General features: G+C 52.9%; 1 protein-coding gene across 1 annotated transcript; it reads left to right on the top strand.

The window, feature by feature from the left end:
- Positions 1–1,360: 1,360 nt before the first annotated feature.
- ACTL8 (actin like 8) lies at positions 1,361–4,211 on the top strand. The gene is made up of 2 exons (XM_032864055.1): positions 1,361–1,722; positions 3,271–4,211. Exons 1-2 carry the CDS (start codon positions 1,375–1,377, stop codon positions 4,021–4,023), a joined length of 1,101 nt encoding a protein of 366 aa, XP_032719946.1. The 5' UTR covers positions 1,361–1,374; the 3' UTR covers positions 4,024–4,211.
- The last annotated feature ends 22,093 nt before the right edge of the window (positions 4,212–26,304 follow it).

The raw sequence follows: 26,304 nt of genomic DNA on the forward strand, positions 1-26,304 counted from the left end.
CTTATGGACCAAGCAAATGATATTCTATCTAAGAAAATCTTACTGTATTGCGCTCACAGTGATTTTTCTCCTCTGTTTCTTTTAAAAGTTGGATTCTAGTTTTAGATTGTATGGTTAGATCTATTACCCATGTTGAGTTTTTTTAATAAGGTGTGACATACAGATTGAGGTTCGTTTTTTTGGGTGTGGATATCCAGTTGTTCCCCATCATTTACTGTAAAGACTGTTCGACTTCCCTTCCCTTGTTTTTGCACCGTGTCAAACTTGGGGAAGGTCTGTGTCTGGGCTTGTCATTCTGTCCCCCGTGTCTCTGTGACTAACCTTTCACCGGTGCCACATTGTCTCGGCTCCTGCAGTTTTGTAGTAAGTCTGGAAATCAGGTAGTGACCACACCTACCTCTCCAGCATGGGGGTTCTTATTCTCCCCACTTTCCAGGCGTCGAAACTGACCATGATCATGGTCAGACACCCCACGTACCACCTCTCTTAGGCAGTAACTTAGCCGCCTAGCTCCTCCTCAAAGCCTGCTTCTCAGGCTTAGCCTGATGCTCAGAGTGTGGCCTTTGGAATCTGCTTTGGGTGTAACTGTCAGCCCCGCTGGTCAGCTGTGTGGCCCTGGGAAAGTAACTTCAAACCGCCCGTGCCTCAGTTTCCCCACTGGTAAAATGGGGGTAACAGGGGTACCTGCCTTACAGGTTGTGGTAAAGATGAAATGATCACCCACTCATGCCATGTGAAAAGGCATCCGATCATTTCTGACAGATTTACACGGTTCAACCTCCCATGTGAGTGAGGTGTTTCTCCTGGCGCTAGACAGAGGACGTGCACCCCAGGAATGGTAGTTCTGCTGGTCATCATTGTCCTCATTGTCCTTGTCATTGTCACTGTGGTTACGACTGTTCTTGCTGCTGTTGCTGCTATGCTATTATCGCGGAGGGCGGTGGGCCCTGAGGCTGATGACCCTGAGTTCTCAAATCAGGTGGCCAGCCACCACCGGGAGCTTCCCCCGTGAACACTTCTTGCAAAGGCTGCCAGGAGCAGCAGGGCCCAACCTCTGCTCCTGTGGGGTGGCAGCGTGCCCTTGGTGTAACAGATGAGTGTGCAAAGTACAATGAGAGAGGTGGGCGGGAAGGAGGGCTTGGCAGGAATTTGAAGGCAGGGCTTTGTAGGATGATTAGGAGTTTGGGATGGGAAGAATATTGCAGGCACAGCTTGTACAAAGGCTTGGAAGGGGAAATGGAGACACTTTAGGGAAGCCTGAAGTTTGATTCTGGGGTAGAGAGTGGGCAGCAGCCCACGGTGGCCTGGAATAAGCCCCCCGTCCTTTCTCTCCACAGTCAAGTCCAGGAGACCTCTCCCACCTCTGCCTTCACCATGGCCTCGAGAACCATTATCATCGATCACGGGTCTGGCTTTCTGAAGGCTGGCCTGTCTGGGTGGAATGAACCCCAGATGGTCTTCCCGAGCATCGTGAACTACGTCCCGTGCAGGGAGAATCCTGGCCCCAGCTATGCTCAGAGGCGCGTGAGTCTAGGCATCGACATTTGCCATCCTGATACCTTTAGCTACCCCATCCAGCGTGGCCGTATCCTCAACTGGGAGGGCGTGGAGCACATCTGGTCGTTTGTGCTGGAGAGACACAGACGGGAGCATGAGGACTTCCCTGTGATGGTCACAGAGTCCCCGCTGAGAGAGCCGGCAGACCGACGCAAGACACTGGAGGTAAGATGAATGGGAATTAGCCTGGCATTTTGCATTCAGATATGGCCCCAGGGGCTATGGGGAGTGCTTAGATCTTCCTCTAAATCAAGGTTTGGCAAACTACAGCTGGTGGGCCCAACTGGCCCCCCCATCTGCTTTTATAAATAAAGTTTTATTGGAACATAGCCATGTCTACCCTTTTACATACTGTCTTGGGCTACTTTCATACCATATCAGCAGAGCCGTGATGGTTACAGCAGAGACCGTATCTATACTATGTAAAGGCTAAGAAACCTCCTTACTGTAGGTGTGCTGGATAAACTACGCGGTGCCTAGTTAAAGCTGGATTTCAGAGAAGCAACAGGTCATACTTTAGTGTAAGCGTGTCCCAGGTATTGCACAGGACATACGTATATGAAAACATTATTTGTTGTTTGTCTGAAAGTCGAATTTAATTGAGCAGCCTGTACTCTTATTTGCTAAATTTGGCAACCCCAACTGTCTAGCTTTTATAGAAAATGCTCGCCAACCCCCGCTCTAAGTAAATCAGAAGATCCTGGAGAGTTTTAAGCGGGATTCGTATTTCATTTCCTATTTGAAAAAGAGGGACTGGGCTTCTATTTGGGAAGTGGATGGAGGCGGGACGGTATCCTGAGTGTGGGTGTGGGGGAGCTCCTTCCCCCCGGTAGGGCAGATGGGTCTTCTGGGGCCTGAAGAGGTGGCTTCATGGCCAAAGGCCACGGAAGGGCAGACTAATGCTGCCTTTCTGTGTCTATAGGGTCAGAAACCTGGGATGCAGTTGGAGCCAGGGAATGAGGGAGGCAGCGGGGGTGCTCTGTAAAGATCTGGGCGGGGGTGGTGGGTGGGGGAGAAGATCAGCCTAGGGACTTTGCCAAAACCTAAATGTCAGCATTCCAGTTTTGTCTTGATGCGTGGAGAAAAAAAGGCTTCACTTACTAGGAGGTGAGAGTATGTTATCTCCCTCCTTCCACCCACCCACCCTTCCTTCCTTCCTTCCTTCTTTCCTCTCTTCCTTCCTTCCTTCCTTCCTTCCTTCCTTCCTTCCTTCCTTCCTTCTTCCCCCTCCTTTTCTGGAGGCAGTGGTGGATATGATGCATGTGTTTCTTGCCTAATTTCTTCTTCTGTCTTCTAAAGAAATGGGTCAGGCAGCAGATTGGCCACTTGGCCGTAGCCCCTTTGGTCCCCGCTCACAGAGCCAAGCATCTCAGCACCATTCCTTCGCAGCAGCTGACAGCTCCTCGCACCTCACCACCAAAAAACAGTCTTCTGAACAGTGGGGGTCCTCAAACAACTGCCCCCCACCCAGGGCAAATCCAACTTGTAATCCTCTAGTGCCTCCCTTGTTCCCATAGCATGAGCTCCAGGGGCCCTGGACCCCACCCCCTCAGGGCAGCGCCCCACCCCCGTCCCTGGGGGACACAGGTGTGCCCCCACTTCAGTTCTGACAGCTTAGCATGCAGCCCAGTCTTGGGGAAAGCAGAACCCAGAAACGGATCGGGGCCTTTTGTGCAGGGGAGATACCCTAGTGGCGCTTCTCCCTTCTTGCAGATTATGTTTGAGTTACAGGATGTGCCGTCCATCCTGCTGGCCGACCAGCTGGAGATGTCCCTGTACGCCTCCGGCCTCCTGACCGGCGTGGTCGTGGATTCAGGCTACGGCCTGACCCGTGTGCAGCCGTTCCACCTGGGCCGCCCCTTGCGGTCCGGCGGGAAGACGCTGGAGTTCGCAGGCCAGGATCTGTCGGCCTATCTCTTCAAGAGCCTCTTCAAGGAGGATTGTAATCGCCACAACCTGTTCCAGTTGGAGACGGTGGCCACCACCCAGATGAGCAAGTGCTACGTGCCCCAGAATCTGGCGGAGGCCCTGGACTTCCGCCAAAGTCTGCCGAGCGGCTCAGATGAAAACAACACCTACCAGCTTCCCGACGGCACCCCAGTGGAGCTGACCCCCATGCAGCGGCTGGCCCCCGAGATGTTCTTCAGCCCCCAGGTGTTCGACCTACAAGGGCCCGGTATCTCCCAGGCTGTGGTGGAGGCCATCCTGGCCTGCGAGGCGGCCGTGCACCCGCTGCTCACCTCCCACGTGATGGCCTGCGGGGGCAACACCCTGTACCCCGGCTTCACCAAGCGCCTGTACAAGGAGCTGATTGCAGAGCATTTCTCCTCCTCCAAGGCCACCATGTGGGTGGGTTCCAACAGGAACTTCAGCGTCTGGCTTGGAGCTTCCGTTGTGGCCCATCTGTCTTCCTACAAGTCCGAGTGGATGACCAAAGAGGAGTATGAAGAGAGTCAGAGGCTCTGACCTGTTGGCAGCTCCAGGGACCTGCCCCCGGTCCCCAGGACTCGGGGGATTAATTTCCAGTGACAGGGTCTGGGGTTAGCAGTTAGCTGGCTTTGGAATTCCAAGGTCATGAGGGTGTTTTTTTAGGTTCTAGGGTTTTATCTTGTTTCAAGAGTGGGATCCAGCCTAGATGGGCATAGGGAAGCCCTCCGGGGACAGTGTCTCCAGGGGCTGGTCTGTCATTTGGAGCAGAGTGGTCAGTGATCATCTTCAAATAGCCACTTACTTTTCACTGGCGTCTTCCGTAGGCTGTCCTGTTCTCAGTTCAGTAGGTTTTAACCGGGGCGGGAGAGATGGGACCTTCTGCTGGGGTCCCAGTTATTTTTGACTAGGAGTTGGGGGGTGGGATGGGAGAGATGAAGTTTTTCTAGTCTTACTCATTCTCTCTGGCCAGGGAGAAATTGCTATAGGTGAGCCCAAGGGGCAGCCCTCCCGTGGCCAGGGCCTTGTTTTGTATCTGCAAATAAACAACTTCTTTGGAACCAGTGTTGACTTCTGTCATGGATGGCGGTGGGGGTGGGGGGGGAGACTGTCTCTAGGGGAGACGCAGAGTGTGAGGACATGAGGACCAGGGTGGGTCTGGGGCAGCCTCTGGGGACCCATTGGGTGGGATGGACAAGGGCCCAGAGTGCCCTGTTCTTCCTCTGCCGCAGTCTGTCTCTTAATCCCGGCTATTTCAATATTCTGTCTGAGTTTCTACTAGTGTAATATTTATTTGATATATTATATTAGATATATTAGATATTGGAGGGACTATGGGGTGAAAGATACCAGAGGTTTCTGGTTTCAAGGAGATTGCAGTCCACTGTGGGGACATGGGTAGTAGATAAGGAAATCTATTTGAGGCGTGAAGAATGAAATAAGGAATGCACCGAGGTCACGTGCTCTGGGGGATGGGGGCTGTCTGCTTTCGATGGGGTAGCCTGAGATGAGACCACCAGGGACCATGGGTGGTGAGTCACCGCCCCCTCCTTCCTGGACACACCGTGAGTTACACTTAACAGCCCCCCACCGTAGTTAGGGTCACGTGACCATGCCGTAGGTGCTGGCCAGTTTAGTGAATGCCTGACCCTTAAAATAGCCCTATCAGCCTGCAGGGTAGGGAGGATCTAATGGGGAGAGGGCAAAGCTGCAGATGGAAGGAGGCTGAATGACCGGCTGGAGCATAGACCCCTCCCCAAGCCCCACCCAGCCCTACTGCACTGCACTGGGACATGAGGAAACATCTGCCATGTCCAGCTACTGAGATTTGGGGGTAATTTGTTACAGCAGCTGTTTTGCAAATCCTGACTAATACACAGATAGAACTAACTATTTAACAATTTTTTTTTTTTCTGGTAAGTGGTAAAAGTGGGGTTCGAATCATCTGGGTTCTCAACCAGTATGACTGCTTCTGAACAGGGCTCTCAGTTCCCTAATGTTAATGGAATAAAGAGTGCAATGGGCAGGAGATTGGAGCCCAAGGAACCCTGAGGTTCCAGGCACAGGAGGGGGAGTTTGAAGGCCACAGTCCAGCTCATGTTTTCTTTGTCACATGAGCCATATTGTCTCAGCTACAGCATTATCCCTAAACTTGAGACGCCAGTGGTCCCCAGGAGGGGAAGTGGGACCTGTAGTAGAACAGTTCAGAGCCTGCTTGGCCTGGGCCCCAGGGACCCTGTCAGATTTGAGTTACAGGTGGCCCTGTCATTAGCTAAGCTACCTTGGGCAAGTTGCTTAACCTCTCTTGAGTCTTCTGGGCATAAAATAGGGAATAATACTTGTTCCCTCGGGGATTTGGGGTTGAGGATGAGCTAAGATGAAGAAAAAGCAGTCTCTTTTTGTTTGTTTATTTTTTGGCTTAAAAATATTGTATTTATTTATTTGCTAGAGAATGGGGGAGAGAGTGAGAGAAAGCACAAGCAGGGGGAGCAGCAGAGGGAGAAGCAGACTCCCCACTGAGCAGGGAGCCCAATGTGGGGCTCCATCCCAGGACTCTGGGATCATGACCTGAACCGAAGGCAGATGCTTAAATGCCTGAGCCACCCAGGCGCCCCGAGAAGTCCCTTTGAAAACTGGAAGATGTTATTGAGATAGGAGAGGTGACTTCAAATTTTATAATTTGATATTGCGTTCCTCTTAATCAGGAGTATGAATAACAATGGCAGTCATCAGTCATCGTGCATTACAAATGGAGTCACATTCAATCCTCACACACTGTGATATTTGTCCCCATTTACACATAAGAAAACCAAAGCTGAGTGATGTGAAGCTCTTGCTCAAGTTCACACTCAAGTTTAGGCTAATAAAGGATTGACACAGTTAGGAATAGATTCAGCATTTCTAGAAAACTAGACTAGAAGTGGCTGAAACATATGGGGATTTCTTTGTCTGATGTGACAAGCGGGCAGTCCTGAAGAACAGAGGTATATGTATATCTATATCATCAAGGACCCTTTCTGTCTTCCAGTTTTTGTGTGTTGTCTCATGAGCACAAAATGACTGCAACAGCTCCATACATCACATCTATAGTCCCTGCTCGAAAAGGAAGGATGAAAGGAGTGTGCCATCTGAGTCAATCTCTTTATAATAGGAAAGTCTTAACTAGCAGACTTCTGCTTATGACCTAGGGCATCTGTCCCTTCGCAGAGAAGGGATTTGAACATAGGTCCATCTGTACCCATGTGGTTCTCCACAGTGCCAGACTGCCATCCCAGTTTTCTGGGCCCTGTTAGACCTGTTGGCTTGAGAAATGAAAATGTGTGATTTTTTCAGGCATGAGTGAAAGCTGCTTTTGGGTGGCAATCAAGTGTTGACATACTGAGTAGTAATCTTTGTGCTCCAAACTGGTTTATCTGTGTGCTCCTGAGCTTTAAAAGGCAGAAGGGGAGAAACTCAGAAATGAGTATGAGGAGAACAGGGATCTGGAGAAGAGATGGGCAAGGGGTATTTTTTTTTCCTTATTTAGCTCTGGGCAACTGTCATCAGGACTCTTTTCTCATTTTATTCTGAATGTAACATTTAACCTTTCTGTTCAAGCATCAAATCTGGCTGCCTGGTGTATAATTATGAACTTTTCTTCGCTTTCTCTCCCCTCTCCCCCACCCTGAAAGCTTTTAAAACTCCCTCGCTGGGTACCATCTTTCTCCTCTGACTCTCCAATTAAATTAAAAATAGCAGCTCTGTGGGGCTGTGCAGGGCCATCAACCTAACGTGGATCTGCTGGCATGCCAGGCCTGGCAGGGCGGCGAGTGGTGCCCAAAAGATGCCTACCAGCTCCGACATGGCCTAGCAGCTGCTCAGAGCTGGGGGAAGCTTCTCCTCCACAAGGGGTCTGAGGCTGCCTGCCAGGGGCAGCCAGGTGCAGGAGCGTGGGAGGCAGGGTCTTGGCAGCTGGGCTGGGGCTGGTGGAGGGGACAAAGAGAAGGGTCCCGAGGCGGGCTGTTCCTGGCTGTGAGGGTACAGTCCTGCCAGTTTCTGCTGCTAAGGCTGGGGCTTGGCGCCCTTGGGTTTGGGTTTGGGTTTGGTTGGAGTTTGGACACCCAAGTTCCCTGAGGTCACCCTGGTAAGAGCTTTAGGTTCTGCTGATGTGGAGGACAAAAGGAATTCCTGTATCCTCCTGGCCCTAAGAGACACTGTCATTGCCTCTTCCACCTCTGGGTCCCTGTCCTTTAGAGAAGCAGATGGTGACATGGATGAGGGCTCAGACTCCGAAGCCAGACTGTCTGGGTTGGCGTTCCTGCTGGGCTGCTTTCTGGCTCTGTTGCCTTTGGGGAGGATACTTAACCCCCTGTGCCTCAGTTCTCCCATCTGTAAGACAGGCCTGGTGAAGAGGCTTCCCTCAGGGTGCTTTTGATGTTTATCATATGAATTAACATGTACAGCTTTGCAGGTGCCAGACACATGGGGTGTCTAGTATTATTGTACATTATTATTATAACTGTTATTATTTCTATATACACCAGCTCTATCAACCAAGTCCTCAGGCAAGAACCTGGCTCTTCTGTTTATTTTTGCTTGCTCACATGCAGGAAGTTGCTAGTGATACCAAATGGATAAAACACCATAAAGTGCTATCTTACTTTCCAGGGGGACATGTTTGCAGGGTAATTTCTTGTCCGAGTGATGGAGCAGAATCACATTCTGTCACCGAGTGGCTGGCTACAAGGAGAGGCGGTCGCCAGAGGGGTCTTCCATAGGAAGGGATTTCTGAGATGATTCTGGCTGAGGAGCAGGACTTAGCAAATGCTGTTCCTTTTGTTTGGAATGCTTGTCCCTGCAACCAGCCCCATAGCTGTCTTTGACAACCTGGTATCTGGGGTTAAATAGACAGGGCACTTAGAATGGCTGGAGAATGAGGGCAGTAGGTAGTGGCGACAGGTGGACTCGGGAGGTAGGGCCAGTTCTTGAAGGACACTGATTGTTACACCAAGGAGTGAAGGCTTCAGAACTGTAAGCAGAGTCATGACATCACTTGGATTGGAGCTCTGGGTATAGCTTGGAGAATGGCTTAGAGAGGGAAGAGACCAGAGCAATAACATAAATCAGGAAAACACTCATTCCATTAGACTCTAGGCTAAAGGTTTTGTGCCGTCCAGACCCTGCTCCACTCTGATGCTTTAGACTGGGGACAGAGTATGGGTGGTACTTGGGGGGTGGCTGTGGGTTTGAGGGACCAGCAAATCTTCCATCCTATCATCTGGCAGCTGTCCGGTAACTGTCAGTTTTAGAATACCGCAACCTGCGTGGTAGTGGGAGAGGCAGCCTGGGGTGCAGGACATGGGAGAGCGGTCTCCAAGGTGAGAGGCTGAGCTGGATTCCTGCGCAGGGCAAGAGAGTGCCTTGCCGGGGGAAAAAAAAAAAAAGTAGAGAGTGCCCTGCCGGGGTGCCTGGGTGGCTCAGTAGGTTAAGCCTCTGCCTTTGGCTCGGGTCATGATCTCAGGGTTGGTCCTGGGATCGAGCCCTGCATTGGGCTCTCTGCTCATCAGGGAGCCTGCTTCCCCCTCTCTCTGCCTAGCTCTCTGCCTACTTGTGACCTCTCTCTGTCAAATAAATAAATAAAATCTTTAAAAAGAGAGAGAGAGAGAGCCAGCTCTGCCTCACCTAGGAGTCTCTGCTGGGCTGTGTTCTTCTTCAGCAATGCAAATGCTGGACAGCTCCCGGGGCTTCTCATTTTCTCCTGCTTCTTTCTCCATCCCAGAGCCAACAATTCCCTCTAATGGAGGAAGCTGGTTGACCAGGGGGGAGCTCAGGTCTGGGAGTCAGACACTGGGCTTGACTCTGTTTCCCACCACATGCTGTGTCGCCTGGGGCAAAGAACTGCCCCTCTCTGGTTCCATGGCCTTATCTATAAAGAGATAATTACAGTACCCTACCTCACCAGGCTGATACGGGGCTTAAAGTCACTTATCCATTCAATGAATATTTATTAGGCACCCCTTGTTTTGAGAGCCCTTCTCTAGGAACTGTTAAATAGAGGAATATTTGGGGCGCCTGGGTGGCTCAGTGGGTTAAGCCTCTGCCTTCAGCTCAGGTCGTGATCTCAGGGTCCTGAGATGGAGCCCCGCATCGGGCTCTCTGCTCAGCAGGGAGCCTGCTTCCTCCTCTCTCTCTGTGCCTGCCTCTCTGCCTACTTGTGATCTCTGTCCAATAAATAAATAAAATCTTAAAAAAATTAAAAAAAATAGAGGAATATTTATAAAGTGGTTTAGCACAGTGCCTGGCACATAGTAGGTGCTCAGTAAGGGTTAAGTTTCTCCCTGCGTCCCTGCTCTGCAACAAAAAACCGGGATTAAGGACTCTTGGAGCTATCAACCAATCCTTGTCTTCACAAAGCACGCCCTGAAGCCCCAGCCTGCTGCCAGCTAAGATGCCTTTTCATCCTGTCCTTTTGATGAACTTTTGCACTAAGATGTTAGGATCTTGATATACAACCCCTCCAGGCATCTTTGGCTTCTAAAGAGGCCCTAAAATCAGAGTGTGAAAGGTGGGTCCAACTCTTTTCTGTAATTAAGACAGAGTTCACTGGACTCACCCAAATTCAGGCCACTTCTGTGGACCCTCGAATATTGTCTCCCTCCAGGGAGAGAATCATGCTTAACCTAGCAAGGGCAAACACTGAGAAGGCTGAAACACAGATTCATTTCAATGAGCCTTCCGGAACCCCGGCTGGGGGCTCGCCACTGCCCAAGATAGACCTGATTCCCACGGCCCCTGGATTCCATGAGGAGTGGACACCACCCGAGTGAGGTGGGGAGCAGGTGACAGCCACCTCTTCTGTGACCCTGCCCTCAGGGGGGTCGCCGTCTTTCCCCAGCCCTCTGGGCCAGCAAACCAGGCTCCTGGAGGAGGTGTGTGAGCCCGAGGCATGGCTCCCGTAGGAGACATTCAGCTGGGGGAGGGAGTTGGCTGTAATCCGTGTTTAATTTCTCCAGGGCCTCCATTATAAATTCCATAACTCTACCAGTCAAAACATGACTAATTCCTGGGACTGCAGCCCCCACCTGGGAGCCGAAAGCCCTGTGCTACTTTTGCTGTCTTTTATCACCACTAATAAAGGCTTGGCAGTCAGAATTTAGCTGCTGTGGGTGGTTTCCTTGTGCACGTGGGCTCCTCCCTTCCCCCCACGGGGTCGTTATAGAGTAAGTGCTTGCTTGCTGGGCTGCTTTTTGACCAGCTCTGTAATATTCCCAGCCTGAAAAGCTGGGGCCACGGTATTCAGGGTTAATTGGGCCTTTGATGATTCTGACAAGGGCAGGACTGCTGAGTGATTTATGGAGGAAAGAATGGGTTCATTGAAAGTAAATAGAGCAGAATTGCAGGTGTGATGTTTAACCCACCGAGGGAGGGAAGACTCAGTGTCCTTCTCCCAACCCACCTACCAGTCCTTGGGAGAGAGCCAGGTAGGCAGTGGACCTCTGCATGACTCCACTTCATCCCTAACTGTGCACCTCTGGGCAGGTTACTCAGCCTTGCTGAGCCTGTGCCCTCGTGGGGAAGACGGTTCCAGCCAACCCTGTCTTCTGCAGGGTTTTGTGAGTTTGCACTTAGTGAAGTGCTTGGCCTACCTGGAGGCTGGCCAGGGCTGCAAGGATCCCCTCTGGTCCTGTCATGTTATCTAACACCTTAGTCATTCCATATTCATTATGAAGTTTCTCCCACAGGCCTTGCTAAGGTATTAGTTTGTTGTGTTTGCAATAAACAACCGGCTTTGCTTTCACCTCTCTAAAAATAGTGCCCGTTTCCAACTGCCTGGCCTTGGAGTTGAGGTGGTCTCACTGCAGGTGAGAGCCTTTGCCACAGGGAGTCGGGGGTGGGGGTGGGTTTGGTGCACTGGGTGGAGCTGGTGGGCACTGGGGCCTAGCCCTGCCTGGGAAGAGAAGGGTGGGATAGTCAAGGGCCAAGGACCCTGAGATGCTCATAGAGTCCTAGGTGAGCCCTAGGAGCAAGGCATTGCGTATGAAGGCTGAAGCGGAGGTTCCAGAGACCAGAGTCTTAGCCCGGGCTCTGTCACGTTCTAACGTGTGACCTCAGGCTGAAGCTCAGTGCTTCTGAGCTTCAAACTAGAATCTGTAAATTGAGGGTACTAACAGTATCTACCTCGTGGTGTAGAGAAGGCTATGGGAGCTACTGTCCTCCAAGTGCTTAGCACAGTAACTGGCACTTAGTCTAATGGTCATTGGCACCAACAGCCCCTGCTGCTCTGAGGTCATTGGCCATACTGGAGGCTGTGGGTTTGCCGCTGCATATCAGTGTCTCACCAGAGGTAGACAGACCCCTCTGGAAGACCTGGGTCCCCCAGAACAGCACATCCTCGACCCTGCACCGAGCAGGCTGGCTTCTCCTCCAAGCTAGCTCTTCTCCTGCTCCTACCTCCCCAGAGGTGGGTAATAGCTTTAATGTGGAAGTCTCTTGCCTTCTAGCTTCTGGGGATTTGCGTCAAAAGAGATAGCGTCAATGTCAGCCAAGGACACCTGTAAGTGAAACTGTTGACCCGGTGGCCAAGACTTTGGAAGTCAGATTCACCTTGGACGATGAATCAGAGTAGCAATAAATAACCACCTTCTTGTGGTCTCCGACTCAAGATCGCCCCGGAACAGCCACTTCTCCCCTACTCAGCATCGACCCACCCTTCCCAGGCTCTCATCTCTCACCTGGGTTCCTGGGAGCAGCTCCCACCTGCTTGACTCCCGCTCTGCCTCCTTTTGGTTTCTTTTCCATGCTACTTCTGGCCGGAGGGAGCCTGCTCAAAGTGGTGTCACATGGCGTTCTGCTGCAAAGCCCTCCCCTGGTGCCCATCTCACCCAGAGTGAAAGCCAAGATCCCCACTGTGTCCCACAAGTCCCTGCCTGCGAGACCCAGACTCCTCCTCTCCACTGGCCTCCCTGGTGGTCCCCCGTCTGGCCAGGTGTGCTCCTGCCCAGACTTTGGCTTTGCTGTTTCCTCTGCCCGGAGCACCGTCCCCAGACATCTGCCGCCTCCTTCTGCTTCCATTCTGCTCAAACACCATCTTAGTACAGACGACATAACTTCCCTGACCTTCACACCCTCTCTCTTTCCTCTCCCTGCTTTATTTTTCAAAATACAGCTTTGTCTCTCCATGAGAATGTAAGCTGCGTGAAGGCAGGAGTCTGTGTTCTGTGTACTGCGCTACCCCCAGTGTCTTCAACGGTGCCTGCGCATAGTACCTGCCCAGTAAATGTTTGTCAAATGACTGAATGATTTAAAGAAGGTCTACAATCAACACAGAGAATAGTCAGCTAGCTCTTCGTTCTCTCCTGAGGACCAAGCAAAAGCGTGTGGTTCTAATACCCTGCGGGATACTCACACAAGCTGTTTGTCGAATTTTCTGGCCTGGCTTTAAATATTGACATGGGCTTGGGAGTCCATTTATTGAACTGGCTTTCAAGGAGCTCTGAAAGCTTGTCACCTGTAGGGTTTTGTATTAGGTAGCTGCCTGAGAGAGTTTTCTGTGGCGGGGAGATGGGCCTGATTGTAGAGCTAGGGAGGAAGCCCAGAGAAGTGAGGACAGGCTCAGGGTTCCCTCTTATTAGTAGCAGAGAAAGGTCCCCATCGGGTCATCTTGTTTGACAGCCCTGGCTTCTGCTTACTGAGCACGTACACTGTCTAACCCGCTAGAGAGTCGCAGATGAGTGGTTTCCAGGAGGGGCTCACTGCCCAGACCCTCAATTTCACTGTCTGAGTTTTTCATCCCCAATTCTACTATTATTATTAATTATTATTTCATTATTTTTCTCACCAGAGCACATACCCTCCCCAATGTCCGTCACCAGGCCACCCCATCTCTCCCCCCTCACCCCCCAGCAACCCTCAGTTTGCTTTCTGAGATTAAGAGTCTCTTATGGTTTGTCTCCCTCTCTGGTTCTAAAATCTATTATTTAAGGCTCCACAAACTTCCTCCCAAATGCTGGAATGTTCCAGGCACACCCTCCATGTAAATGTCCCCTGCCTTCCCCTGCCTCTCTTCCTCTCTCTTCCGTCTGGCTCAAAATGCCATCCCCTGCCACACTCTCTGTGCCCCAGGCCCTCCCATGCAATGAGTTGGGGGCAATATCTTTGCTTCTTTGATATTTTGGGGAGGCCAAACTGTGGCTCCTGGGGTCCAGGGAACTTAGCTCAAAATCCAGGGGCAAGAGCCACGCTGAGTGGAGACCTGGGGTGTGTGTTTAGGTGGGAGACCCAGGTTCCAAGTCAGGGTTCACTTGGAGCCTTGGTGGTCTCAACTTAGAAATGAGGGGAGACAACAAGACATAACGGGGCCTAGCACATGAGGCACCCATTACAGCGCCTGGCCCTGTAGGTGTTCAGGGCAAAGCTCGTACAGATGTGCTCTCTGCAGCCAGAGGGCCTGGGTTTAAATCCTGACTCTGTTGCCCTCCAGCGCAGTGACCTTGGATAAGTCACCTGACCCCACCGGAGTTAATGCCTACCTGAGGGGGCTTGGGGTCACTCAGCCAGAGCCTAGAGGATGCCCATGGGCACAAGTGTTTCCTGGAATAAACCTGTGGTCTCACCACTGCTATGGCTAGGGAGAAAGACTGGATTGTTGCAGAAGGAAACAGAAGAGGCAAAGTCTCTTCCTAATTCATAGATGGGGAAACTGAGGTCCAGACACTCCCAGACCTGCCCTCACCGCTCAGCACCTCTGTCTCCTCTGCCTGCGCCACCCACCCCCAGGACTGGAGGACAGTGGGGGCTCCGTGACAGTGTCTCACCTTCCCCAAGGGACACCTCCCAGGGGGTGTCTGTGGGGGATGTGTAGCGGACTCCCCATCCTGATCCCCACTTAAGGAGCTCAGACTCTGGTCCCATCGTGCCTGCTCCTCTCCCCGCTAAACAAGAAAAAATGTCTTGGATATGCCTTTGCCACAGCCAGTCCTAATCTGCAAACCCTGTAATACTCTGAAAGGGAGAAGGGGGGAGAAAAAGCACCTAAGCAGTCTCTCCGACTCCTGGGCCAAGATTTAGTGATGGGAGCTGTAGCGAGGTCTCGCATTACTGAGCCTTCATTACTTTTACAAAATATGTTCCTGTGGGTTCACCCGCAGCTATAAAGCGCCGTCGTAAATAATTAAACTCCACTTGTCAAGAGGTGGTTGGCCAACCGCACCGCCGTGCAGGGGCGCGCTGGGCTGGGAGGCGGAGTTCTGGGACCCAGCTGGGGCGTCTGACCCCTGTGACCTTGGGCCGGTGGCTTCCTCTACCCGGGCCTCGGCCTCCCCACAGGCAGGTGAGGAGGTTGGAGCAGCCGGCCTCCAAAGCTTCCGCAGGCTCTTACAGTCAAAGCTGCTCACCTCCAGTGCGTGTGCATTTCAGGGAGGGTGGTTTCAGGGCCCCCCAGTCTTGCCTCCTTCTGTGTATCCTTCCATCTACCCAAAGTCCAAGTGCTGTTGGGCCCCTGGGGAGCAGGTGGTCATGGCTCAGGCACCTCTACTCTTTAGAATCTCACCATCTAGTAGAGGAAACCCTCTGGGAAACTGAGCACGACCCTCAGGAGGCCCAGAACCCTGCGGAAGCAGAGGGGAGGGCCCAGGAAGGCTTCCTGGAGGAGATCTTATTGAGCCCAGCCTGAGAGAATGCGTAGGAGTCGGAGGAGGGAGGCCATTCCAGGTGGAGGGAACGGCCCATGCAGAGATGCAGAGGAGAGCCCAGGAACTCAAAAGCTGGCCCACAGTTCTGTCAAGAGCCAAAGGGACCCAGGATGGTTGGAGCGTGATAAAGCAGACCTGGGGCCTTGAATGCCTAGCTGAGAGGTGTGTCCCGACCTCGAAGGGGGAGGAGTGTTCGTGGTTCCGAGCTTCAGTCGGTGGCACGGTACTGGGCACAGCTGTTGGAGTTTAGGCCTGTTCCAGTCCCTGGGAGACAGTTGGCCCTGACAAACCCCACTACCTTCCCCCACGTTAGCACCTGAACATTTCCTGAGTGCATCGCTACCCTCGCTGTGCCTCCCCAGCCAGCCAAGCACCCAGGGCAGGCAGAGCCACCTCGCCAAGGGATCTGGTGGAAGAACCCCAACCCTGAGCTTCAGGGAAGGGCAGGTACCCCACCCATCTCCCTTGGTAGAGGGGGGACTCTCAGAACTCTCAAGAGCTCCCACCCCCAAACTCCCCTCCTCATCCCCAGCCCCCTCTTGGCCTTTTCCAACCTCTTTTACACTAGAGGTGGGAATTCAGCCAAGGGTGGCAAGGCCGGTTCTCACCGGGTCTCTTGTAAATCCTGCTTGGGTGGTCTCTGCACCTCAGCTGGAAATGCGGGCATGATTGGGAAATATTGTCTCTGAGCGCCATCTGAACGGACACCAAAATAGCTCCATCTTCACATCTACTTCCCTTCAAACATAACTCGAGCATTCCTACCTCAGGACCTTTGCACATACGGCCTCTTCTTCTGCCTGAATATCTGTACTCGGATCCCTGCATGGCTGAGGCCTCACGATGACCCGGATATGTCCCCTTGTCCTGCACTTCCCCTCCCCAGCTGATGGTATCCACAGTCTAGCCTGCAGGGTTTGATCAAGACACCATTAGACAATGGGACATCTGAAAGGAACTAAGGTAGTGTGGACTGCAGAGCTCTGTCCACTTGTTTGATGCAGATGGCTAAGGTATTTGCTGGTCAGAATGGCATGAGCCAGCCTGCCCAGGTTTCCCTGGGTTCTCTCCTGCACTGATGGGTCCAGAGCTGGACGGAGATGCTCGGACCCCATAAGAGAATGTAAGGGCTAGGGTGGGGGGTGCAGGTTAAGTGTGAATATAGTAACAGAAAGAAGCAAGGAGGTGACCTGGGCGGGTGAAAAGGAGCTGCTGACCGCTTCCCTGCCCAGGGAGAGGCCATGGAGATCCCTGAGACGGCTCAGGAATGAGAGGAGAGCCCGATGTGAGTGGGGATGGTGGGTGCTGGCGGAGGTGAGGAGAAGTGGATCTTTACCCAGGGGAGAGCCAGCTGTCACAAGAGGCTGGACTACAGGGGGCCTGCTCCGACCTGAGACAGAGTTGCAGGGAGGAGGTGGTGCCCGCAGTGCCTGGGACATGTGGGAGATGCAGCAGAGGAAGCCAGCTTAGATGCTGGAGAATGGGATGGAGACGCGGTTTCTCAGGGGCTCTGGCCCTGGTCTCAGTTTCCCTCGGCCGGCTTAGCTCAGAGCTAAGATGGGGGCCTAAGGGCCTGGGACTCTCACACCAGACATTTTCCTTTGTCCTAATCTTAATGGGATCGGGATTTTAAATGAGGCCATTTAGCTGGTGGAGAATGAGGCAGCTGAGCAGCACTGGGTGCTGGGGACAATGTTAGCCACCACCTTGCAGAAAGGTGATGTAGGTGATGGGCATAGGTGCCCCTCCCCAGGGGGGTTGCCTGCAGATCCTCTCCAGGAATACTGAGCCCTGTTCTGAGGTCAGTCCTCACCTGGGCCAGGCCTGGGGAGTCAGTGCTCCAGGAGTGACCCTCTGCCAGCCCAGCTTTCTACCTCTGCCTCAGGGTGGGGGTAGGGGGAGTGTTCTGAGCTGTGCTCCCCCCACTCTCTCAGAGCCTCCCAGCGGGATTGGGCCTTGCTTGCCCACAGTGGTAACGGCTCAGTGCCACCCTTTATGGCGTTCCTTCCTCCTCCTGTCACTTTGGGACTCCCTTGCTGTGTGTGTGACATTCTTTCTAATTGACTTGTAGCCAAATCTTTGCCTGCTTTAGGGGGAACCCAAACTGAGAAACATGGTCAGGAGAATAGAAGACGGGGTGTGTAGTTTTTCTCATGGAGAAACACAAGTTCACGGAGGGCCAGTGGATTCCCCCATGACAACCCGCCAGGAAGGGAAGAGCTTGACTCAGAACCCAGGTCTGTTTTAGTCCACGAGGCCCAGACAGGTAACTCAGGGGAGAGGAAAGAGAAGCCAGGTCTCTAGATCAAAGCCTTCCTGGGGTCTTGTTACAGGGCAGCAGGAGGTCCCTAGGTCATGCCCAGCTGGGCTTCCAAAAGATTCTGCAAGTGGCAGAATTTAGGAGAGACGCCGCTGACCCCACAACTTGGCAGGGAGGGTCCCTTAAGGCAGGGGCCGAGGGGCTAATACTGTGCATATGAAAGCGAGAAGAGTCAGGGGGTGAGGTGTCCAACCCATGGGAGGGAGGGCTGGGCAGCTGCAGGGTCAGAGTGGGAGGGCCACCCAGCGCGATCCCGGCAGGTGGGGATGAGGAATTTAATACCAAATTGGAGGGAACAGACTCTGAGCCGAGCCCCCGCCGCACCCCACCCCAGCACAGATGGCGCAATTAGAGAACTGCACAGATTCTCTGCCGAAGATGATGCCACTTGAGGAAAGGAAACAGTTCTGTGGGGGGTCTTTTCTCCATTTTAAAAGCAGCCGGCAGTGTGTAATTCCTTCAAGTAAATTGTATGGTTAAGTGCATAGGGTGGGGACGCAGCCGCTTACTGGCTTCCATGTGGAAACGAGGAGGATGCTGGGCCCTTGTATCTGGGGCGCCTGCTGGGGGCAGGCAGAGGCAGATGGCCTCCCCCATATTGTCATCTGAGGCAGGATGGGGTCCGCCCCGGCCTTCCCCTGAGATGGCAGTGCCTGACCCCAAAACCTGGGTCAGGAGTGGGGGTTTCAAGGGCGTCTGTTCCACAGCGCCCCCTAGAAGGGACAGTCTCCCCAGGTCCTCAGGGCTCAGGCCTCCCTGCCACCACCCCAGGGTCTGCAGGGGACAGCGGCATCCCCAAGCTTTGGGGAACTCCAAGAGAGTGGGGGTTCATCTGGCTTGTTCATGAGGTATACAGCAGGTGCTCACTGGGACTCAAGCTCCATCACCCTTGGGGGCATGCTATTGAAATGTTCAGATGCCTGGCTCAGTTCCTTTGACCATGGCCTAAGAATAAGGCTTCCCTCTGGGGATTTTTAAGGAGATTCACAGATGTGGTTCCCGTGGACAGCTGGCCAGCCCCTGGCACATAGAAGGGGTTCAGGAGGGGGTAGGTCTGGTACCCCCTGGATTCTCTCAGCCCTGTGTCCACCCTGTGGCCTCTGGGGCGGGGTGAGGAGTGGGCCACTGTGGACCCAGGGGGCCATGGGGACCATTGGTTTTCCCTCCAGCCAGGTCCTTCCGGGCACCCTGGCCCCCCTCTCCCACCCCAGGTCCAGACTCCACCTGCAGACAGGGAGGCAGGGGCCTAATGGCAGGGTATGGGCCTCCTCCCCCCTTTCTAACCTGTCACTTGCTTTGAAAAGGTCAGGGTCTTGGTTGGTTTCGAGGGCAGGTATGGGGCTAGAAGCTCTGGAGATCTCCCCATCCTGTCCCTTTCAAGGGTACACATACGTTATTCTCTTCCAGAGCCTGGGATAGAGAGTGGGAAGATAATTCCAGGGAAGCTAGTTGGCTGCTGCTGGGGGTGCGCACGTGTGTGTGTGTGTGTGTGTGTGTGTGTGTGTGTGTGTGTTTAAGCTGTTCCTCTCTGGGGCTGTCGGATTTTGCATCTCCCTCTGGGTGTCTCATGATATTTGTCTCTTTCTGCTTGTGTGTCTCCTGCACCCATACCTGGGTGTGTGTGTGCACATAGAAGGGCACTTGGCTGTCTAGGGCCAGCCATCTTCCTCCCAGCTCCCTCCAGACCAGCCCCTAGAGGAGTGGCCCAGGTCACCCTACTGTCCCCTCACTGAATCTCTCCCTCAGCCCTTTCCTGGTCCCCAGTTGAGGGCCTGCCCCTCAGCCACCAACCTGGGCAGGCTGGGTTGTGGCTGTGGGGCCGGGAGTGGGGAGTGATCTGTCAGGGAGGTGAGGGGACCGTGCATCATGGGGCCTGAATGCCAGCTTACGTGGCAGCTCTTCCAAACCCACTGTGGTGTCCCATGCCAAACGGTCTCACCAAAGGCCTGGAAAGTATGGTGCGATGCCCACCCAGCCAGGGCCCTGGCATCTGTGCTAGACACCCACGGATAAGGGATGAGCCACCCTTCATACCCGAGGCAGTCATCCTGAGTGGGGTGGGCAGGCTTGGGATCAGTGCGATTCCATTTCCTTATGGAATGTTCTAGGCGCTCGGATGTCCCTCTACCAGGGCACCCTGGACTCTCAAATGAAATGCTGGATGTTCCAGACTGATAAGGCGTGGGGACGTTTATGGCACTGGGAGGCCCATGTTCAAGTTCTGTCTGTCTTGATAATCCTGACAAAGTCTCTTGTTGGGTCTGGGCCTCAGTTTCTCAACCTGTATCTTGCAGTGTTGGTCCAGATGTCTTCTAGGGGCTTGTCAGCTCAGGTGAAGATGGAGCATAGGGCCCTGTATTAATCAGGATTCTGTGGGAAATAGAATCAGTAGGTGCACATAAACACACACACATACACGTGGGCTGGTGAATCTGAGATTTGCAGGGTTGGGGAGACATACAGATAAGATTTGATATCGTGTTCTTGAGTCTGAAATCCACAGACCAGACCAGGAGGTTGGAAGCTCAGGTGAGTTTTCATGTTACATTCCAGAGGCAGAATTGCTTTTTTTTCCAGAAACCTCTGTTGTTGCTCTTCAGGCCTTCAACTGATGAGATGAGGCCCACCCACCTTTTGGAAGGCAATCTGCTTTCCTTGGTGTCTACGGATGTAAACTTTCCTCTCATCAAAAAAAGACCTCCACAGCAACACCTAGACTGGTGTTTGGCCAAACAAATGGACACCACAGCCTCATCAAGTTGACATAAAATTAACCATCAGAGCACGTGTTCCCTAGGCGATGTGGTACCTGCTCCAGGCCCCTACATCTCCTTGGACTGACCATATTCTGCATCTTGGGCATTAAGCAGGTGCTTATGTTTGAGCGCAATGGTTTCCCCACGAGCATGGAGGCTCCTCGCAGTGGAGTGTATTTTGTTCACTAGCTCCTAGCTCCTGGGCATGCAATCAGTGCTTGCTAGGATTTTGTGCAATATAAGCTTCCACAGGGGCAGGGATTGTTGTCTGTTTTATTAACTGCTATATCCACTTCCGGTTCTCTAGGTTCTTAACAGATATTTATGGAATGAATGAAGGAAGGAATGCTCCTGAGCTGTTTTTGGAGTTAAGAGGTCCAGATGGATTTCTGCTGCTACTTCCTCCTTTTGCTCCAAGAAACTAGACTGAACCCCTAGCCTGAGTGCTACAGCCTTCTCGTTGGCCTGGGGCACCCCCTCCCCTAGCCCTCCTCTGCCTAGCCAAGTCTGGTGGATCCTCTGAGGTCCGCTCTGGCCCAGCTGCCCCAGCGAGTTCCCACGCAGACAGCCCCACCCACCCAGGGGGCTCCTCCCCCCCTCTGCTGGCTATAGCAGGGGCATAGCCATAGAAGGCACCATGAGGGGTAAAGTGACTGCTCTGGATTCGGCTTCCTGGCTAGACGGAGTGAACCAAGAGGACCAGGTTGGAAGGTCCAACCTCCTCATTTTGCACAGGGGTCACCAAGGACCCATGACGGGAAGCACCCCATGGGGGTCATGGGCATGCTAGTAGCGGGGACTGGACTCCTGACCTCTCAGTCCATCAAAAAGCCCCATCCATTGTACCTTCTGAAGACTTCTCAGTTCAGACTTCTTTCCCTCTTGGCAACCTTGATGCTTGTCCAAACTCCCGTAACTTCATGCTGGGAGGCTGCAGCGCCTCTTTCATGGCCTCCCACCTCCTCCACTCCTCCTGCAGCAGCTCGAGCCTAGGCTGCAAAGCCTTTCCTCACTGCACTCCCTCCCTGCCGCCCCTCCAGCCTTCTCTCCACCCAGCTGCCAGAATGATAGTTTAAAAATATAAATTAGATCATGACATTCGCCTGCTTAAAACCCTCCAGGGGCTCCCATTACAGTTAAAATCCAAAGCTCTGCAACAGGAGTTGGCAACCTTTTATGTAAAGGCCCAGATAGTAAATATTTTCGGCTTTGTGGGCCATATGGTCTCTGTCGCAACTATACAACACTGCCTTTATGGCACAGAAGTGGCCGTGATTCGCAAATGAATGGGGATGGCTGTGTTCCAATAAAGCTTTATTTAGAAGAACAGGTGGGGACTGAACTTGGCCCCTGGGCTGCAGTTTTCTGACCCCTGACCTACAGGGTCTTGCATGGTCCCGTCCTCACTCCTCCCACCTCATCACTCACCATTCTCCTAACAGTTTCTTCTGGCCCACGATGTCCTTCAAGGCTTTCAGATAATCTAGGCTTAGCCCAGCCCCAGGCCTTTGCCTCATGCTTCCTTCGGCCTCGAATACTCTTCCTCAGATCTTCCTAAGACTGACCTCCCGTTGGGATGCCTGGGCGGCTCAGTCTGTTAAGCATCTGCCTTTCGCTCAGGTCATGATCTTGGGGGTCCTGGGATCAAATCCTGCATCAGGGGTTTTGCTCAGCGTGGAGTCTGCTTCTCGCTCTACCTGCTGCTCCCCCTGCTTGTGCTCTCTCTCTTTCTGACAAATAAATAAAATCTTTTTTTTTTAAAGAAAGAATTTGAACTCCACTCGGGCATTATTTTGTGTCTTGATCATGGATGTGGCCCCACCACTAGGAAGGATGGCAGGCAGACGCGGATGTGGTAAATGGTCCGTAATGCATATTAACGGGTGCCTTGTTAAGCTGCCTGCCCAAGGTCACAAAGACACTGTGTGGTTGGGTCGGGATGGGCCTGCCCTGGCATTGGGGAGGGCACAGGGCACCACCTCCACAGGCTTCTCCTTCCTCTGACACAGCAGCCTTCTTCCTCTTGTGCCTGCTGTAAAGCTTTTGGCCAACTTCTGGGCCACCCTGTCCTCCAAAGTAGGTATAAAGTCACCATCTTTGGGAGACTCAAGTGACCACACTGTGGGTCGCATCAAGGAAGCTTGGCTCCACAGACGGACGTGATGTGGGAGCACTTGAAAATGAAGTGTCTCCCATACGAATGTTTAATTATCTTATTATAGGACAGTAACTGGGCATTAAGATTTTTTACAATTATTAATAGAGTATTAAACAATGAATTATCATGAACAATTAAAATTAATTACATTTCTTGGAGTTAATTAAATTACTCCTTTAACAGGACAAGTGGCTAAGCAGACATAAAAATTAGGAAGAGGTACTACAAAAGTCTGCAGGAAGCGGGTGGGATGAGGCAGGGTGCACTTCCCTGTCCCGCCAGGGGGAGGGGCTCGACCAACAGGCTGGGCCTTGGGAATCTCGCAGTTCAGGGGAGGAGAAGGAGGAGGAGGAGGAGGGGGAGGAGAAACTGAACTGGGTGGACCTGCCCCCGCCCCCCAGGGTCCTGCTTGAACTTCTACCTCCCAGGCCTGGACTGACGGAGACCTCCCTGCCCCTCTGACCTTTCTTTCCATTCTTCCTCCTTCTTAAACCTTTCCTCCTCTCTTTGATGTGGGGGTAGGCACTGGAAGCACAGAGATCAATCAGTCAAAATTCCATCCTGCCTGGAGAGAGACGTAGCCCTGTATTCAAAACAGAAAGAGTCAGACAGCTGGGCTCGACTTTGGATGCCGCCTCTTACCAGCGGTGTGACCTTGGGCAAATTACTTGTTTTCTCTGAACCTCAGTTCCTTCCTCTGTAAGACAGCACCTCCCTCCTGGAGGGACATGAGTTCTGACATATAGAGCATGTAGTCCAGTGCTTGGGACATAGTGAGGGCTCGATACGTGTTAATATCATCATCGCTATTGGCCGTCCAATTGCTGTGACGCTCTTAAGCAAAGGAAAGAGAATTTACCTGGCCTTTAGGCAGAAAAGCATTTTTGGAAATTAAATCCTTATCTGAGTCTTTAAACATAAGTAGGCCTTGGCAAGGTGGAGATGTGAGGGAAGAGTATTGCAGGCAGAGGGAATAGCATATGCGAAGGCACAGAGGTGCTACCTGGACAGTGCCAGCGTGTTCCAGGACAGTTGCCTAAGTTGTGGACTGGGGAAAGACATGGCTTTGGAGGCGTGTGGGAGCCTGCCTCCGAAGTAGTCATGCCCTTGTCTGGCCCCTCCCACGCTGAACTGTGCTTGGTCTATGTGACTGATGGAACATGACAGAGGCGATGATATGTCACTTTTGGGGCTGGGTCCTAAAAGGCAGTATGGCTCCTTCCTTGCTCTTGGATCAGCTGCTTTGGGGATAGGCAGCTGCCGCTTCCAGTCGTCCTAGGGAGAGGTCCACGTGGGGAGAACGGAGGCCTCCTAGCGATGGCCACATAAACGGGCCATCTTAGAATTGGATGCACCAGCCCCAGTCAAGACTGTGGGGGGCTGCTGCCCTGCTGACACACTGGCTGCCTTGTGTGGGACAGCCAAGCTGGGGCCACCCAGAGGAGCTGCCCTAGGCAGCAACCCGCGGACCCTCCGGGAGATGATCGATGTTTTTGGTTGTTTGAAGCCACTCTGTTTTGGGATCATTTGTTACATTACATTACAATACAATACAATACAATACAATACAATACAAATGATCATTAATAAGGGTGGAGAGCAGAGCCCCAATTGTGAAGGGTCTGGTTGGGGACCTAAAATGGGGGTAAAGTCGGATTAGAAAAGGTAAGAAAGGCCATTCCGGCTGCAGCAGAGAGGATGGGTTGGGGGATGCTTTGAGCTGAGAGTTACGGCTCCTTTATTATGTTCCAGGCAGGGTTCCAAGTACTTTGCACTATTAACTCATTTAATCCTCTGAACAGTACTGTTAGGTAGGTGCTATGCTCAGGCTAATTTTATTTTACTTTGCTTTTTTAAAGAATTTATTTATTTATTAGAGAAAGAGAGAACACAAGCAGGGGGAGCAGCAGAAGGAGAGGGGGAAGCAGGCTCCCGGCTGAGCAGGGAGCCCCACATGGGGCTCGATCCCAGGACTCTGGGATAACGACCTGAGCCCAAGGTAGATGCTTAACTGACAGAGCCACGCAGGTGCCCCCTCATGCTAATTTTAAAGATGGAAGAGATTGGAGAAGGTTGGAAAAGTTGCTCAGTATCGTACAACTAACAGTCATGGTGAAGCTGGGTTTTGAACTCAGGCAATTTAGTGTCTCCTGCTCTCTTTGGCCTCCCTGGAGGCCAGGCGGCTTGCCAGTGTCAGGGACGCAAGCACGTATGCCAAGGAGTTGGGAGCCCTGGATTGGGGACATGCTTGAGAAATGCCGTTGCAGACTTGGAACCCTCTTGGACAGAAGGAGAAGGACAAGGAAACACCCATGGGTTCCTGCCCCCATTCCCCTCTTGGGCCCAAGGTCAAAGGTGGTTCCAGAACTGGAGGTGGGGCAGGTGTGGGGGCAATGTGAGGTGGTCGTTTTGGGGGTATGCGAGTTTGAGGTCCCAAGGACATCCAGGTAGCTTCTGGGGGACGAGGAGTGTAGGCAGTGCTGTCCTGCCAGTCCTGGGAACACCCCCAGGTTCTGGAGAGATGTGTGCTTCCCCAGTCTGCTCCCGCAACAGATCCCGGGGACCCTGATCTGCTCTGATCTGGGTTGATAAGTCAAACTTGGGGAAGGGAGACTCCCGAGGGCAGGGACAAATGGCAGGCAGCCACCACCCTTGGCCCCGTGTGCAAGTTTTCCATTTGGGCTTCCAGAGTCTCCTTGGGGGGGGAGAGGGGGGGTGAGTATGGGGGGGGGGTGTCCGGAGCTGTTTCTCACTCCAGCGACTCTTTTCATTATTTTCAAATCTAGGAGCTACGTGGATGGTGAGTATGAATTTTCAAGCCATTTACTGTGGCGTGCCAGGCACTGTAACTTTATTTTTCTCTCGCGGAAGGGAATTTCTGTCCCCAGCTCCCTTTCTGCCTGAGGGCAGAAAATGTAATCTCAGACAATTCCAGGTAAACTCAGTCATTCCAGGTTTAAGCTCCGTTTGATTGGGGACGGCCTTCCTTCCTGCTCCTCTGGGGGCCAAGTTCCAGGGGCTTCGTGGAACCCGCAGGCCACATCGGCACCTGGTCGTCAGCATCTGCCCCCAAGGGTCTCCATCAGGGTTGACGGTGTCGGGACTGCTCCCCACCCCCCAGGCCCCCGCCAGGTGTCCACATTCCTGTCTGATCTCCAGGAATTCGGGAACTATGTCTCATCTCTGTCTCTCAAGGGAGAAGACAGGGAGGAATCCGCAAATCGCTCTGCTCCTTGGAGCACAAGCCCAGAATTTAACCCCAGTTCCCCAGGGGCAGCTGCTGGCTCCAGGTCTGTTTGCAAAGAGCTTCGGGATTCTTCACTGCTCCAGACATCGCAGGTGAGCCTGGCCGGGCAGGGCTCTGAGCATTTGCATGAGAAGCGATGTTTACCCAAGAGCTCTGCCCTCTCCCTCCCTTGCTCACCATCCAGATGCTGTGGAAGAGCCTGCCCATACCTGATGTCACACCAGGTCTCCGGGGGCGCCGGGGGGCAGAAGCTGGGTGCCCTGGACAGACCCAGGAAGAGGGCAGGAGACACCTGCCTTTTCCCAGGTGGGGCCCCTGGCACTCAGAGAAGGATGCACCTTGGTCTGGGTCATTTGGCATCAAAGGGGTGGAAGCCGGCCTAGCATTCACAACAGCTGGAGAAAGCAGGGACCTTGGTGCATCTGTGACGGGGTGGGAGGGGGTGTGAAGACAGAAACTCCCCCATGTCAGTCCAAGTGATTGCCCCCTGAGAGCCTGGCCACTGGCTGCTGGGATGCAACTCCCGCCCCCCCACCCTTCCCACATGAGGGAAGAGAACTTACTGTGGGCCATGACCTCTTCCATAACAAGGTGTGTCTATGAGACACACCTTGTTATTTCCATTTTACAGATGAAGAAACTAAGGCTCTTTGCCGTGAGATGCCCGAGTC

This window comes from Lontra canadensis, unplaced genomic scaffold, assembly GCF_010015895.1.
Source record: "Lontra canadensis isolate GAN:19392208 unplaced genomic scaffold, GSC_riverotter_1.0 scaffold25, whole genome shotgun sequence".
NCBI lineage: Eukaryota > Metazoa > Chordata > Mammalia > Carnivora > Mustelidae > Lontra > Lontra canadensis.